The sequence below is a fragment of the Schistocerca americana genome, chromosome 8 (assembly GCF_021461395.2).
Source record: "Schistocerca americana isolate TAMUIC-IGC-003095 chromosome 8, iqSchAmer2.1, whole genome shotgun sequence".
NCBI lineage: Eukaryota > Metazoa > Arthropoda > Insecta > Orthoptera > Acrididae > Schistocerca > Schistocerca americana.
In genome coordinates this window covers 195,978,986-195,996,251 of record NC_060126.1, presented here as the reverse complement: position 1 = coordinate 195,996,251, position 17,266 = coordinate 195,978,986, and the positions used below count along the sequence as shown (strand labels likewise).

Genomic DNA, 17,266 nt, shown 5'->3' with positions numbered 1-17,266 from the left:
ACGCTCAGGTGCAACTGGTTGTAATGACATGCGCAGAGGCCCTCTTCTGTATGACAACGCACAGACAGTGGCTGTGGTATTGGGAGATGACGGCGGAAATCCATTTTGGGCGACGACCACACCAATATGCCCAGACAGCCATCCGTACTGGAAACGGGACGACAACTTCACAAGTTGGTGTCTCTGGCCACACTGCAGGAGATGCAGGAGCATCCGGAATTGATGCCAGTGGAGTAGTTTGGCGGGGCTGTTGCTGCCAAATGGTGTGAAGCAGTAGGAAAACAGATATTGATCCAAGGCGACATCGGACAGGGACCGAGACATGTACATTTTCATTTGCATTTTGAATGTTCTAACAACCTTTCAGCCTCACGGTTGGCCTGCAGGTGGAAGGGTTAGGCAAAAATTTAGTGAATCCTGCAGACATTGAAGAAAGAGATAAAAATACTACAAAACAAACTGAATGCCGCTCGGAGCCATAAGAATGATTATGAGCTAACGCCACCTCCAGCCCATGCTGGGACGCATGTGTCGCTAACATTAAATTTTGACCCACTTGGAGGTTAAAAGATAAGATGCACATTGTAACACAGACATCTGTTTCACACACCTGCAACCAGTGGAAAGATGTCACATTATGCAGCAAGGCATGTACCAGTTGTGCAATTGATGACGCCCCTGGCACAAACTGATGATGATAAACTATCTTACCAAAAAACATGGAATTTCTTGAGTAATGTAGGATGCAGAAGAGCCACAACAGCAGAGACATTCTGATGAAGGGGTTTGATACCACCACTACAGACCTTGAACCCAAGTTAAACCACAGAAGGCTGAAAGAAGCAGCACTTTTCCAAACTTCATTTTAACGAAGTGCCCTGTAACACTGAAAAGAGTGTACTTAAGTTGTTGAGATGTTCAGCAGTGGAGGAGCCAGAGACCACAATATCACCAAGATAGTAGGTACAGCCAGGCACAGACCTTGTGAGTTATTCAAGAAACCATTGAAAAATTGCTGGGGCGCTGCCCACGAAAAGTGGTAGCAACGAGTATAGATAGAAGCCAAAAGGTGTATTAACGACCAGAAGCTGCTGAGAGTCAGCATCAACAGGAAGGTGCAAATATGCACCAGAGAGGTCGATCTTGGAAAAGTACTGACCACTACTAAGCTTAGCTAAAAGTTCATCAGGTCATTGCAAAGGACACATGTCAATGATAGACTGAGCATTAACAGAGACTCTGAAATCACTGGAAAGGTGTAACCGCCCTGATGGCTTCTTGACAATAACTAATGGGATTGCTCATTCGCTGGAAACGATCTGTTGATATGAGCTTTGAAATTATTGGCACAAGCCAAGCCTGCAGAAAACACGAAGAAAAATTCAGAGCATAAAGGATAGGGTTGTGTATAAGGCACTAGATCAGAGATGAGATTAACTTCACTGGACATAGCAAACCCTTAAAAGTTAAAAGCATCCAAACCAAACAAATTTTCGTTGTGTTCATTGTTCACCAACAGAAAAGTGAGCAGATGAACCACAGATTTATATGTGATTGGGACTGAGAAACTACCTAATATTGGAATGTTTTGTCTATTGTAGGAGACTAATGTACGTGACACTGCGCTAAAGGTGGAGAGCCTAAGTCCATGCATATTTGCAAGTTGAATAACGACACAGCAGCTTCTGTGTCAACTTGCATGTGCAAAACTGTTTATAAACCTTGCCTTTCATAAAAAGTTTATTGGGTGCAACAGAGATTGATGATACACAAATGACGTCCATATCAGCATCTGCAATAGGCTGTTGGAATTTTGCATTACAAACAGGAGCAATGTGGCCCATTTTGATGCAATGGCAGCAAATGGCCCAACGCTTAGAGCAATTTGACCGTGTTGTTGTCCATGCTGTGCTACTAAAGTGGCTGTGGCTACCGCATTGGGTTGGGCTGATCACCATTATATTTTACTTGTGTGTGGACCGCTGCCACTATATCGTTCCCTTGTGAACCATTAGACTAATGGTGGGGGGAAGCGGGCTGAATTTCTGCAACCTCACATCATGATTCAATCTGAGTACCCACAACCATTGACAATGATGATGATGATGATGATGATGATGATGATGACGACTGGTTTGTGGGGTGCTCAACAATGTGGTTATCAGCGTCTGTGCAAATTCACAATCTTTTCACAGTCCAGTTTCACCCTTTTCCCGAATGATGATGAAATGATAAGAACAACACCAACACCCAGTCCCCGTGCAGAGAAAATCCCCGAACTGGCTGGGAATCGAACCCGGGATCCCGTGATCCAGAGGCAGCAATATTAGGCACCAGACCACAAGCTGTGGGCACAGCTCTCAAAACCTCAAACGATTTTGTAATAGTCAGAAAATCCAAGAGAGAGGGGTTTTCACATCGAAGGTCCCGCTCACAAAATCAGGAGTCAGCCGAATGTTTGCATCATTAACCATTTGGTCGGCATACAGCTCCTTATGTACATCAAGGACAAAGTAGCGACAGCTTAAACAGTGAAGCTCAGCTGCCAAGTCTTATCAAAATGTTCCGGTTTCTTGCGACAGCACAGAAATCCACTCAAGTGCCAATGATGTGTGTGTGTTTACAGTAGTAGTTCAAAAGGAGGTCACACATGGTATCAAAAGAGAGTGAAGACAGATACTGCAGGGGGGCCAGTTGGCAAAGGAGTTGATACATGCAAGGCGATAACCAACAAAAAAAAGAAAGCATAGCATAAGGTAACATTAGTCAATCCCAAACCCATGAAAATGATTGTGAAGCATTTTTAAAAATTCCAAAGAACTTATAGTTAGTAAATTCATTCTCACTGTCTCAGATGTATTTCATTGACTTTTGTTCAAATGGATGCAGATTTTTGTGCCTGAACTGAAGAAAGTAATTTCAGGAAATGATGCAATTTTTGATGAAACAAAATTCAGTTTTGGCAGAACAACCAGTGACCAGTGGCATGACAGGACTGACAAATAAAAGACAAATAAAAACAAGAAAGAAGGTGGAAATTCTAAGTGAACTGGTCAAGACACTGGACAACACAAGAAGGAACGTTGGATGCCTACACAATTTGACACTCATGCAGTAATGGCCTTGCATACTGAATTGTTTGTCAGTGATGTTCATGAATGCTATAATGATATATGATGGAGACATAATGAATGGAGAGAAGTTATCAACAAAGAAATTAAGTATCTGGAATTTAATGAGACAGGGGAGCTGCATGAGTCTTGTCCAGAGAAGAAACAAATTGATAGAAAATGAGTCTTCAAAATTAAATGGAAACAAGATTTGAAAATTGAAAGATACAGCAAGGCTTGTAATTAAAGGATGTGCTCTGACGTAGGGTTATGATTATGATGAAATGTACTGTCCTGTTGCATATTTGGTTATGCTGAGAACATTGGTGTCAATCATCATTGAAGAGGCTCTATATACATGCCAAATGGATGTCAAAAATGCCTTTCTACATGGGGAAATAGATGATGTCTACATTAAGATCCCTCAAGCTGTCACATGAAGAAAGAATCAAATCTTCAAATTAAAAAAAGGCCTTGTATGGATTGAAGCAGACTCCTCATATGCGGAATACAACATTTGATAGTATTGTCAAAAGTATTGGTCTTAGACAGTCAAATGTTGACAGAGGTTTGTATATGGGCAGTTCGGAAAGTAGTAGACCCTATCTTCTATTATACATAGACAACAATATACCGGCAACTGCTGCAAGCAACTCTGATATCAACAGGATTAAAAGCCTTTGGAAAAGTGATTTTTTATGTGACATATGGGAGGACCCATTTCTTGTCTTTGATTTCAGAAGGTCAGATGACAGAATGATTATGAGTCAGCCTATATAGAGGTGGAAACTAATGAAATGCTTTGACATGAACAATTGTAACCAATGCAGCCCAAACTGACAATGGAAAGCAAACCAGAGATAAGTATAATGATCAAGATTACATACTAATTTAATTGGATGGATAAAAGATCTACTCACCAAGCAGTGGCAGAACACACACATAAAAGAAGGTTATAATTAGTCAAGTTTTGGAGCCAGTGGCTCCTTGTTCAGGCAGAAGGGTCAAAGGGGAAGGAAGAGGGGTGAAGCAAAAAGGACTGGAGAGGTCTGGGAAAATGGGTAGAGTTCGGGAAAGTCACCCAGAACTGCGCGTCAGGGGAGATTTAATGGACAGGATCGGCAATTCTAAACCATTTTATCAATTAATAGGTTGCTTGATATATACTATGCTTACAACACAAAAGGACTTGAGTGTAGCAATATATTATTTTGACACATCCCAAAACAAACATATGGAATCCTCGGCAATTCTAAACCATTTTATCAATTAATAGGTTGTTTGATATATACTATGCTTACAAAACAAAAGGACTTGAGTGTAGCAATATATTATTTCGGCACATCCCAAATGAAATGCCATTGGAAGGAACTTAAAAGATATATGAAAGGAAAATTGGATCTTGGTTTGCGCTATGGAAGATGAGGAGCACAGATGGCTTTCTGCTACACAGATGCAAACTTTGGCAGTATAGAAGACAGAAGTCTACATCATGATTCTTTTTGCAAGTGTGTCGAAATACTGGATATAGCTGAATTGAGGGGGCGTGTTGAAGGTTCAGTTCAGATCTTGCAAATTAATTATTTTACCTTTTTGATGGCAACTCTGAGCTATTATATTTTATTCTGTTACCAGTATGTGGTTGACAAGTGATAGTTTCTTGTGCTTATTCAGAAGCCAAATAAATCATTATTATTACAAGACTTATAATTTGTATGTCTGAGGAATGCCCACAGCTCCCTAAATTTATCACAGATAAAACATCTGCTTATAATGTTTAATGCAGTTTTACATCTTCCCTTATCAATGTTTGCTATTCACTACAATAACATGTTTTAACAAATAAATTGCTATACTATACTACAAGACAAGTACTCAACTCCAAAATTATATTAGCTGTTCATCAAAATGTACCAGCTACTCTTTCAGCTATAATTTAATTTTATATTGAGAGCAACCTGTCGTCGTATAAATCAGGCAAAACAATGGAGTAATTTGTTTCAAGTTCGTGAAAATCTCAGTCCAAATATATCACGGCCACCTTCAAATCTGTCTTGTGAAAGTCAAACTCACCTGCTCTGCTAGTTGTTTGATCTGGGGAATGTCCATATAATTGTGGAAATGTTTCATTACTTCCATTATTGCTTGTAATGGAAGCTCAATTTCTCCATACTGCCTCTTTTTAATGAGTGCCCTACAAAATAATAAAAAGTGTATGTATGAATATTAATTATTTAAAATCAGATAATCAAATAAGATGGAATCCATTTATTGGACATGTGATACAAACTATTATAAATGAGCAAAACTTAAACCACATAATTCCTTAAGGAATAATTTGAAAGGTAATTTCCTGGCAAATATGAACATGAAAAATTTTAAACAATACCATGGACACTTCTTGAGAGAGTAAAGACAAACAGAAAGTAATAAGTAAAAATGAAACAGATAAGTTTTACCACTGGAATTGTGAGTGAATCAATCAGCATCATCAGTTTCAGACTATGTACTTATATATATTGGAAGGAAAAATTGTAAAGTATTTATAAGAGATCTTTGCCTTTCAGACAATTACTGTAAGATAATAAAGCTAAAGTCGGGCTTGACAAAACGTGCAAAAGTGCAGGAATACAAAAGAGTCTTCTTGGGATGTGAGATACATAATTTTTCTAGAGCAATTGCAAATAAAACCTGAGATGCCGTGTATGTGGAAGATGCTAAGATAACTAAATTCTCTGCAGTGTTTAAATTTATCTTTGGGACACATTTCAAAAAGTAGCAATTTCTACAGCAGCAGGTAAGAAAAATAGGTGGATAACTATGGGTATCTGAAATTCCTCCCAGACACTTAAATTTCTCAGTTCTTTACCAACGCACTGCATTAATCCACAGTTCACAGATTACTATCCCAAGTATAAAAAAAACACACACTATGTTACTGCTTGCTCAAAAAATTCATTCAATGAAAAAATAATATGTAACACAGAAACTGAATGCAAAGTAGTGTGGGATGTTATAAAACAAGAAACCGGGAAAAGGCCGATGTAAGTATAATATCAAACAAATCAAGGAAAGGGATAGAATAATAGAAAAGGCTCTGTAATTAGCAAATGTTGTGCATGATTACTTCTGCTGAGAAGCTGCAGCACAAACTTTCTAAAATGCATGCAGCACCTGCTATGACTTATATAGTGAGCACAATGATGCTGTTTCCCACAACAAAGCTTGAAATCAGGAAGACAGTACAACAATTAAAAATCAGAAGTCAGAAGCATAAATGAGGTTCCTGTCTGTTCTGAAGGTACATATATATACCATATAAGCCCCATTAACTGATGTAAGAAATGTCCTTTAGTTCACGTATTTTTCTAGAGTAGCTAAAATATGCACAATTTGATAGAATATTTATATAGACCTATCGGTTTTGGGCTTCCTGCCAATGTAGCACAACAAACCATACTGTGAAAGATGCATCTTGACAAAACCTTCAAGGCACGATCATTGAAACTGCATATTTTTGGAATGCACTTGTATAAATACGTTATCCACAAAATATGGTCTGTTAGCTTCAGAGACACTGAATTTAAGATAGCAGCTACTCAATTTGCTGTTTTCAGTCAATCACAGCAGGCACAGGATGCACGATCTAGTTATCCAATAACAGTGAGCACAGCAGACTTGAACTAGTCAGCCAATTATAGCAAGACTATATCGTTGTGCACGAACACAACACACACACGTGCATGCACACACAAATTAATATACAACACAATATAAGCACATTTATGCCTTTACGTAAACTTTAGGCTGTCACAAATATAGGCTCTTTTTTCGGGGTGTAAGAGCACAGCTTAAATTGCTGTGAACAAAGCAATGACATTTCTATTTTTGTTTGTGAGAAATATTTGGCTGTTTTATTTTGAATATGTCATGCTTTCATATTGTAATTTCCAAGGGTATGGTTAGTCTTGGACGAAACAACAGAAATTAAACTGCTAGGAGTGAAGCAGTGACATTTATATTTTTCATTGTCACAAATACTTGTCTGTTTGTCTGTTCTTCTTCAAACAGGTCGTGATTTCTAGGTGTGAGGGTAGGCTGCTCACAGCTTGAATTGCCACAAAAAACCTGATTGTGGTGACAGATTGACCTCTAAGTAACCTGAGTTCTAGGTTACACTGAAAAATAACAGTTTGCTAGTGAGTTGGTGAAGCCAACAAAATGAAAGCAAAAAAAAAGTGGTTGTGGTGACAATCTGATCCCTAGCATAGACGGAAGTCTAGGCTAGGTTGGAAGGTAACAGTTTGGTTGTGAGTTAGTGAAGACAATGAATGTGGGGGGAAAAAAATAGTGGTTGTAGCAACAGACTGATCCGTAGCACAGCTTGAGGTCTAAGTTAGGTTGATAGGTAAGTGTTTGGCTCTGATTTCCCAAATCTAATAAATGTGAAAGAAAAAAAATCTGGTTGTGACGACAGACTAACCTGTATCTTAACCTGAGGTGTAGGTTAGGTTAGAAGCTGACAATTTGTTTGTAAGTTGGGTCATTCCATGTCAATTCAACCAATTTGAGAAAATGATCCAGCTGATAGTCTCAGATTCGGCTAAATTTAGCACACCAATGCTACCAAGTGTGGAACACTCATGTACAAAATTTTAAGTTCCCCTGCAAATTAGTTCCAGACTTATGGCTTGTGAAAGAAGGTGGCATGACCCGGAAATTGCAACCCACATCTGGCAATCTATCTTCAGACCCAAATTCAGGTCTTAACAACTTTGTAACTATTCCGCACAGTCCAGTGAAATTTTTACAACCCAGTAACATCCACTTAGAGAACACACTCCATGAATCAAAACACCAACAACATATTTCTGAGCAAAAATAAAAAATTCCAAAATGTGATTAAAAATGTAATACGTTAAAAGGTATGCCAAATATAATTCACTCAAAAAGGGTACTTTTTTTGTGGTAAGCTTAATGTGGCCTAAACACACACAGAACTCATCATGCTCATACCAGTCACAAAAACTGAGTTACATGCACACGAAAATACAAAAATTTGAAAAATTACCTGAAAAACATGGATTTTCTAAGTATGGTAGCACAAAAGGGACAAGTGATATCCAAGCCAAATTTCAAACACTGCATAAGTAGACCATAATATAATATGTGGCAAAATTTCAACTTGTTATTGCGAGGCATTTGTGTACAGTAAAAGTTGACAGAGATGTATTTGGTTAAGTTTCTTTTAACACGATTTAGCAAGTAATAGTGATGATGCAGACAGCTTGTTTCAGATAAAGCTGCAGCAATTGTTGGGAACCATTAGGCAACAGAAAGTTAAACAATGGTAGTTTTCAGGGACAGAATGAGTCATTGTTAGGCAGGAACAATAAAGGAAACAAGCAACAATTACAGGTTACTCATGTTTTTAAGATTCTAGTTCAGACTGGTCAGTTTTGTTGTGGAAAGTCAGTATGAAGGCAGAAGAGTGTACTAGTGGTGCTTTTGTTCAAACAAGTTGCAGTATTGGTAGAGCACAAGCATCTGAATGTCATAAAACAACATATGGAACAAAATGTGGCATTCACTTTGCACTGTATGATCTGGATGAATTGGACCAAGATTTGTTGCTATGGAGATCTGGGATACACCCTGTGGGCACAAGAAGTACAGTTCAAGGAAACTCTAGTGTTTGTTATCATCATATGAAAGTGTTTCTGGATAAGTATTCTTTCCTGCAAAGAAGTTGTTTTGATCCATTTCGGATTCATAAGAAGACAGTGAAGTGTAGCCTCAGAGAAATTGATATAAAATCAGTATTGAAAGTGAATCAGTGCATGGAACTTAACATGAAGCCAGGACAAAAGTTATGTTCCAGGTGTGTTGCACTGCTAAAAAATGAAGAATATTCTGATAATTTACATGACAGTGATGAAGAGTATCAGCCACCTGCAACCACAGTGGGTGAGCAATTAAATACCTCAGTGACTGCTCTTGGTTTGTCTCCCATGAAGACACACAAAGTTGGGAAAAGAAACAGGCCCAGCTATGGTAGAAGAAAACAATAAGAAGCTCAAATGGAATTAAAACACAAAATAGCTGACACACTAATGGTGGAAGAGGAAGAACTATCTGCTCCAAAGGAACAGAAATCATGCCAGAAGTGCTCCGATTTGGACAAAATTGTGCATGATTTGAAAGAAAAATGTGCTATATCCACACGCCAGAAAAAAGTATTCTTACCCTTGCACCTTCCAGCTGGTCTATTGACTACACTGCAAAGGAATTCAATGTTTGTACATATATGGTAAACCAAGTGAGGAAAATAAAAGCAACCCAAGGAGCGCTTCCACAACTTCAGCAGGCTCAGGGTAAGCAACTGAGTTCAGAAATACAGGTACTAGAGTCGGAGTTTTATGAAAATAATGACTACAGCCGAATAATGCCTGAAAAAAAAAAGACTATGTAACAGTGAAAATGGGAAATGTACATGTACAGATGTAAAAAAGACTGTTGCTATGCAACATATCAGAACTATATGTAGAATTCAAGGAAAAGTATCCCAATACCAAAGTAGGTTTATCATCTTTTTTCAATCATCAGCCAAAATGGGTTGTGCCTGTAAGTGCAATGGGCACACACAATGTTTGTGTCTGTGAGACCCATCAAAATGCTAAGCTGACGTTTGCTACTATAAAGGATTCTGGTATGGATTAGAGAAGGTGCAATGAAGCTGCTAGTGTGTGACATCAGTTCCTACCAATGCATGATACACACGTGTGAAAAGTGTCCTGGTAAGGCAAATCTTGCAGAACACATGAATAACAAATTGTATGGTGAACTCCTTATGGATGACGATGAACTTGTTTCTTATAAACAATGGACGCACGTGGATCGCACAAGTCTTGAAACAAAGCAAAGTACAGTGGAAGGTATTGTTGAAATGTGTTGTCAAAAAACAGACAAACTGACCACACACAGCTTCACAGCAACAGCACAATCGGCTTACCTCCAGTTTTGTAAGGATAATTTGAAACAAGATTAAATTATAGTAATACTAGACTTTTTTGAAAATCATGCATTTATATTCAAGATGCCATCCAACCATCCAAGGATATCATTGGGACAACAGTCAAGCAACTCTCCAGCCATTTGCGATTTACTATACAGGTGAATCAGGTGATGTGTCTGTCATGAACCTGTGCGTTTTTAGTGACTGTATAATTCATGATGCCATTGAAGTTCATGCCCACATTCGCACTGTCATGGCATATGTGAAAAACAAGCTGCCTCACATACATTTTGCGAAATACTTCAGTGATGGGGCAGCTAGTCAGCACAAAAACTGTAAAAATCTCAAAAATTTATGCATGCATTACCATGATTTTCAGATTCACACAGAATGGAATTTTTTCGCAACAAGTCACGGTAAAAATGTATGTGATGGTATTGGTACTACCATTAAGTGCATGGCATCATGAGCTAGTCTGCAGCATCCTACAGAAGGTCACATTCTAAAACCTCTTCAATTATTTACCTGGGTACAGAAAAATATCTCTGGCATACAATCATTCTATGTTTCGAAAGATGAGGTGAAATCTGTCGAAGAGTTCCTAAAAAGCAGACTAGAACACGTTAAAACTGTTGCAGGCACAAGGAGCCATCATCACTTCTCTCCAGCAGACTCTGACAATGTGCAGATGAGCAGTCTGTCCGGTTATAATTATAGGTTCATGCACAACATGTGTCTTCACAGTGTGTCTGACTCAGGATTCAGAAGCAAAAGCAGCAACATACAACCACGTTGCTGTGTTATTGCTGTTTATGATGACAAATGGTACTTAGGATGTGTTGCAGAGTGCAGTGAAGCAGAAGGTGATGTATTTGTGAACTTCATGGCACCAGCAAGATCATTTCATTTGGCAGACAGGTGGTGAACTCCTTTTGAACATATTCTTATGACAATTCCAGTTCCTACCACAGTGTCAGGAACACAGTACAATTTTCCACTCTACAGTAGCTAAAGTGTGGGAGAACTTCTGTTAGAAGCACAATCGACTGGTTTTTAGCAGTTAAGGTGCAGTAAACATTAATGGTAGATTGTGTTAATCTGTCTATATGTTGTTGCTTAGTGATTAAACAGTTGTGGGAGAGGATAAGATGAGGCAGAACAGTTTATGATATGTTTTTACAAAATTGTGTTGTGGAATAATGGCCACATCACCAAATACATCTGTCAACTTCCATTGTACACAAATGTCTTGCAATAAAATGCTGAAATTTTGAGATATATATCACTATGGTCTACTTATGCAGTGTGTGAAATTTGGCTTGGATACCACTTGTCCCTTGTGTGCTACCACACTTCGAAAATCCATGTTTTTCGGGTAATTTTTCAAATTTTTGTATTTTCGTGTGCATGTAACTCAGTTTTTGTGACTGGTATGGGCATGATGAGTTCTGTGTTTGCACATTAAGCTTACCACAAAAAAGTACCCTTTTTGAGTGAATTATATTTGGCATAGAGGGCACCTACAATATGTACCCTTTAACGTATTACATTTTTTGAATCAAATTTTGGAATTTTTTATTTTCCCTCAGAAATATGTTGTTGGTGTTTTGATTCATGGAGTGTGTTCTCTAAGTGGATGTTACTGGGTTGTAAAAATTTAACTGGACTGTGTGGAATAGTTCCAAAGTTATTAAGACCTGAAGTTGGGTCTGAAGATAGATTGCCAGATGTGGGTTGCAGTTTCCGGGTCACGCCACCTTCTTTCACAAGTCGCAATTCTGGAACTAATTGGCAGGGGAAAGTAATACTTTGCAAACGAGTGTTCCACACATCGTAGAATTAGTATACTGAATTTCAGTCAAATCTGAGACTATGAGCTGGAGCCCCTGGTTGAGCTGACATGGAATGACCCAGTTGGCAAAGCCTACAAATGTGAAAGCAAAAAATCTGACTGTAAAGACAGACCCATTTGTAGCTTGTGGCACTACAGTGAAATGTATAATCTTGCTTGTCACAAATAACTGGCTATTTTCCCGAATACATCGTAGTTTCCATGAGCATAGGTAGTCAGGAAACTAAGAGCACATCTTTAGTTGATGGAGCCAACTATTTGTCATAAACTAAGCGAAGTTATAAATTTACTGTTTCATGAAACTGTCCGTTTTTAAGCAGATTTATAGCTTGTTGTGGCTGGTACATAGCACAACCCTTGTGGTCCTCTGCAAGAGTCAAATGTGACATTAATGTTCAACTAGTGTCAATACTGTATAACATAGAGTGCCACAGGCACCTGCTGGGTGAAGTTGTATTTTATAGATTAACCAAACCTGACTTATGGTTGTGGCTGATGGAGCACAACATACTACCATGAGCAAATGACTGCTCCAGATGTCATGCACTGCATAAGTTTTTGCTGAATGAGGACTCTTTCCATTAATGGTGCTGACAGAAGGTGCAGAAAGATAATTGCATAGCCAATGTGTAATGCACATTCAAGTGGAGTGTTCAGATCGGTACTTGGTTCAGTCTTTTGCAAAAGCCCGTCTGGAAAATCTCAGATTTCTGCACCATATCGGTCTCCATGTATTATCCAAAGACACTGAGATTTGTCACAAATTTTACCATGTCTATGGTTTTGATACCTGACTGGTCTTCCTTCTGTCTTGAAATGTGTATTGAGTGGGCGATAAACAATTCACAACAGTTACGGGGACCAGGAGTTGTAGCAGAAATAGACTAGGCAAAATTTGAGTAAAAGAATACATGGCACAGGCTGTAAAAGCCATGGAAACGGGTGTTCAGTTGAACTGAGAAAGGGCCAAAAAAATGCTTGCTTGAGCCAGTTGCAGTTCGGATCTTGAAAGTGTTTGTAAGAATAATCAAAGAAAAGATCCTCCCTGTGTCAACAATCATTAGCAACTGCTTCAGTTCATTCAGCACAGCACTCTAGGTACTGAAGGTTTTCAACAGCGTAGAGTGAACCACAATCTGAACTACATAAGTCTGAAAGATCATTCTGTTCACACACAGAATGTAATGGGATGTCAGAGGTGGCATTCCACGATATAGCAGAAAGAATGCACATTTTGTGGGTTACCTAGCTGAGTATATGTTCTGTCGAGCACACTGCTCAAAAGAAATATTACAAGACTTTTTCACTGAATCACTTAAACTTTATCTGCCTAGCAGAACTGTGATGCAATAATTCTTTCAAAGAATGCTGCAAGCAGGACCAGCAAATACAATTCCGGGCCTTTCGGGGAAACCAGTGCTTTCACTTTCTTCAACATTAATCGCACATTACAGCATCGGTTTTCTTGGCACTGTACACTTTGATATTAGTTTGGGGCATCTACTTTATTCCTGTTTTATGGTTAATAGTTTTTGTTGTTTGAGTGTTTGTGCATTGTAAATATGATGATGTAAGTGGCTGATTTCATCATATGTAATGTGCTCTGAGTCTGTGTTATGACTGACTGGTGAGATGATGTGTCTAACACAAGCACATCACACAGCACAACCTCATTTCCCTATTTTCAAAGCTATTGTACCATTTTGGATTTGCAGTTTCATTGATACAGTGCATAAAAAATCTATCTCAGATAAAATTCCAGGATGAAATAATGACAACATTATGAAAAGAATAGATTTCTGAAGAAGAGATGTTGAGCTGCAGACAGGCCACCCTCTTCCCAACCCCCAGTGTCATGGGACACATTCCTGCTAGAGACCAAAACGCAAGAGCAGTCCCATACATTCTTCCACTATCACCAACTGGAGTTCGGTCACGGGCATTTACTATCCCATCAAAGGTGGGGCTACCTGTGAATGCAACCTGCAACAACTGTGCTGCTTTCTACTTGGGCATGACAACCAACAAGCTGTTTGTCTGCACGAATGGCCGCCAACAAACTGTGGCCATTAGATGCTGGATCAACTTGTTCATTGAACATGCTGCCCTACACAACATGCTCCATTTCAACAACTGCTTTGCAGTCTGTGCCATCTGGGTCCTTCCTATGAACACGAGCTTTTCTGAATAGCACACGTGGAACTCTCCCTGCAATATATCCTTTGTTCCCATGACCCCTTGGTCTCAATAATCACTAGTCCTTGCCCTTCATCTACCTATCCCCTTCCCTGCTCCCACTCCAGCACTACACAGCCTCACATTCCATCAATGCATCCATTGATCTTTTTCCTGTCCTCTACTTTCCTCTTTTTCCACTCCCCACCCCCTTTCAAATCTCTCAACTGCACCTAGCAGTGCTACCTTGTCCCCACCACATCCCTGCATACTCCCACAAGCAGCACTACGTCTTTCCCCACCCCTATCCTGCCCGATCTCTCTCCCTCCCTGATTCAGCCTTCTTACCCCCACCATACACGGACTACTTCTCCCAAACGACGCAGTTGTTGTCCAGAGTCTGGCCTAAATAACATGAGACAGTGGTCACGTGTGTGTGTGTGTAAGGGAGGGGGGTTGTGCTTCTGTGAATGTGTATGTGTTTTCTGCTTTAGAAGGCCTTTTGTCCAAAAACTTACATGTAGAGCAGTCTTTTTGCTGTGCTTGTCTGCGACTCACCGTCTCTTCTATATTGTGAGTAGCAATCTATGCTTTTGAATGAGAGAGATGAATGAGTTTCACAAAAAAATACATTCTTTTTAATGAAGCACAGTTTGGTTTCTGAAGCAGGAGAAGTAAAATATCGGCCATTACAGAACACGTGAAACACTGTGAAGTGCATGGCAGAGGGTGTAGGGTATGTCCCACCAGCTATTAGGCTTTTTTCCTGTTCCATTCACATATGGAGTGTGAGAAAAATGATTGTTTAAATGCCTATGTGCATGCTGTAATTAATCTAACCTTATCCTCATGATTCCTATAGGAGTGATATGTAGTATATTCCTAGTCATTATTTAAAGGCAGTTCTTGAAACTTTATGAGTAGACTTTCTTGGGACAGTTCCTGTCTATCTTCAAGAGTCTGCCAGTTCAGTTTTTTCAGCGTCTCGGTGACACTCCCCCGTAGGTCAAACACACCTGTGACCAACTGCCCTTCTCTGTACAAATTCAATATCCCCTCTTAGTCCTATCTGGAACTCGTCCTACACACATGAGCAGTATTCTAGGATGGGTTGCACAAGTGATTTGTAACAAACCTCCTTTGCAGGTTCATTATATTTTCCTAGTATGCTACCAATAATCCAAAGTCTGCTATCCTGCTTTATTCATGGCCGAGTCTATGTGATAATTACACTCAATGTTATTTTTAAGTATTATACCTATGTATTTGTATGAGTTTACAGATTCCAACTGTGACTCAGTTACTGACAACGATGACTGTGATACATGCATATACTTAGATTTGTTCAAGTTTTTGACACTGTTGATCATAAAATAATACTAACCAAGCCTGAAGCGGTAGGTATAAAAGGAACAGTGAACAAATGGATTCAACCTTATTTGGAAAACAGGGTGCAAAAAGTAGAGTTATTTCACACGCCTGCTGATGATTCATTTTTTAGTGAAACAATTGTTAGAAAAGAAATATATACCACGCAAGTGTTCTCAGGGTAGTATATTCAGAGTTAACAATTAACACAAATAAAAAACAATATACATTTCAGCATAAAGAGGAGAAGTTACTGTGTCACATTAAACATAGAAGATCAATCTACAGATTGTGCAACAAACACAAAGTTTTTTAGGGATGAACACTGACAGCCAGCTAACACGGAATGAGCACACAAACATACTGGCAAAAAAGAATGTCATCTGCATGTTGTGCTCTTAGTGTTTTAGCAGCAATTTGTACAGTCTTTGTCTTGTGGTGACTTAGTATGCCCATGGGCACTCAGTTCTTAGTTATGGGATTCTTTCCTGATGATCAAAGGCACACAATATGGGCACTATTTTTAAACTGCAATAAAAAAGGACTGTAAAAATAATAGCTAGAAGTAGTAGTCATTCTCACTGTAAAGAGCTATATAAAACATTGGATATCCTTACAGCATCTACCAATCTGTGGTGCATATAAGAGAAAACATAACTAAGTGTTTCACTAAGTGTCGTTTCAGGAGAGCTCAGAGTACCATGTCAGTAGGAGTTCAATTTGTACATTATACACTTGAAAAAATAAATGAAAAGAACCAAGAGTATTACTGGAGCTCTCAAAAGCCTCTGATAGAGTACATAACAACATGCTCTTATCGAAATTTCAATGACTGTTGTCACCAGAAAATTCATACAATTGCTGGAAACATATTTAAAATGTAGACAATAGTGTACAGATATTATATATGATAATAGAAAAATACCGGAGAGGAGATAACCAAGAATAAGAAATATAAATACGTGCATTCCTCAGGGCTCCACTCTAGGACCATTCTTTTTTATACGTCATGTAAATGATATCAGGTTCTCTAGATAATGAGTATTTGATACTATGCACACCTGTGACACATATGGTGTTGTTGTGCAGACAGTGAGTGTAGCTGAACTGAAGCGCTTCAAAACTTTATTGGCAAGGCTAAAGCTCCCTTTGGAAAAGAGAACTTAAAATCAAACATATATATATATATATATATATATATATATATATATATAATGGAAGGAAACATTCCACGTGGGAAAAATTATATATAAAAACAAAGATGAGGTGACTTACCAAACAAAAGCGCTGGCAGGTCGATAGACACACAAACAAACACAAACATACACACAAAATTCAAGCTTTCGCAACAAACTGTTGCCTCATCAGGAAAGAGGGAAGGAGAGGGGAAGACGAAAGGAAGTGGGTTTTAAAGGAGAGGGTAAGGAGTCATTCCAATCCCGGGAGCGGAAAGACTTACCTTAGGGGGAAAAAAGGACAGGTATACACTCGCACACACGCACATATCCATCCACACATACAGACACAAGCAGACATATTTAAAGACAAAGAGTTTGGGCAGAGATGTCAGTCGAGGCAGAAGTGTAGAGGCAAAGAAGTTGTTGAAAGACAGGTGAGGTATGAGTGGCGGCAACTTGAAATTAGCGGAGATTGAGGCCTGGCGGATGACGAGAAGAGAGGATATACTGAAGGGCAAGTTCCCATCTCCGGAGTTCGGATAGGTTGGTGTTGGTGGGAAGTATCCAG

At 39.0% G+C, this 17,266-nt stretch overlaps 1 protein-coding gene across 1 annotated transcript in view; it reads right to left on the bottom strand.

The window, feature by feature from the left end:
• LOC124545321 (vacuolar protein sorting-associated protein 53 homolog) overlaps nucleotides 1–17,266 on the bottom strand; it is a 158,149-nt gene that overhangs the window by 133,200 nt on the left and 7,683 nt on the right. The window contains exon 4 of the mRNA XM_047124222.1: nucleotides 5,184–5,304. Within this exon, the coding sequence (XP_046980178.1) occupies nucleotides 5,184–5,304 (121 nt within the window). The remainder of the gene's footprint in view (nucleotides 1–5,183; nucleotides 5,305–17,266) is intronic.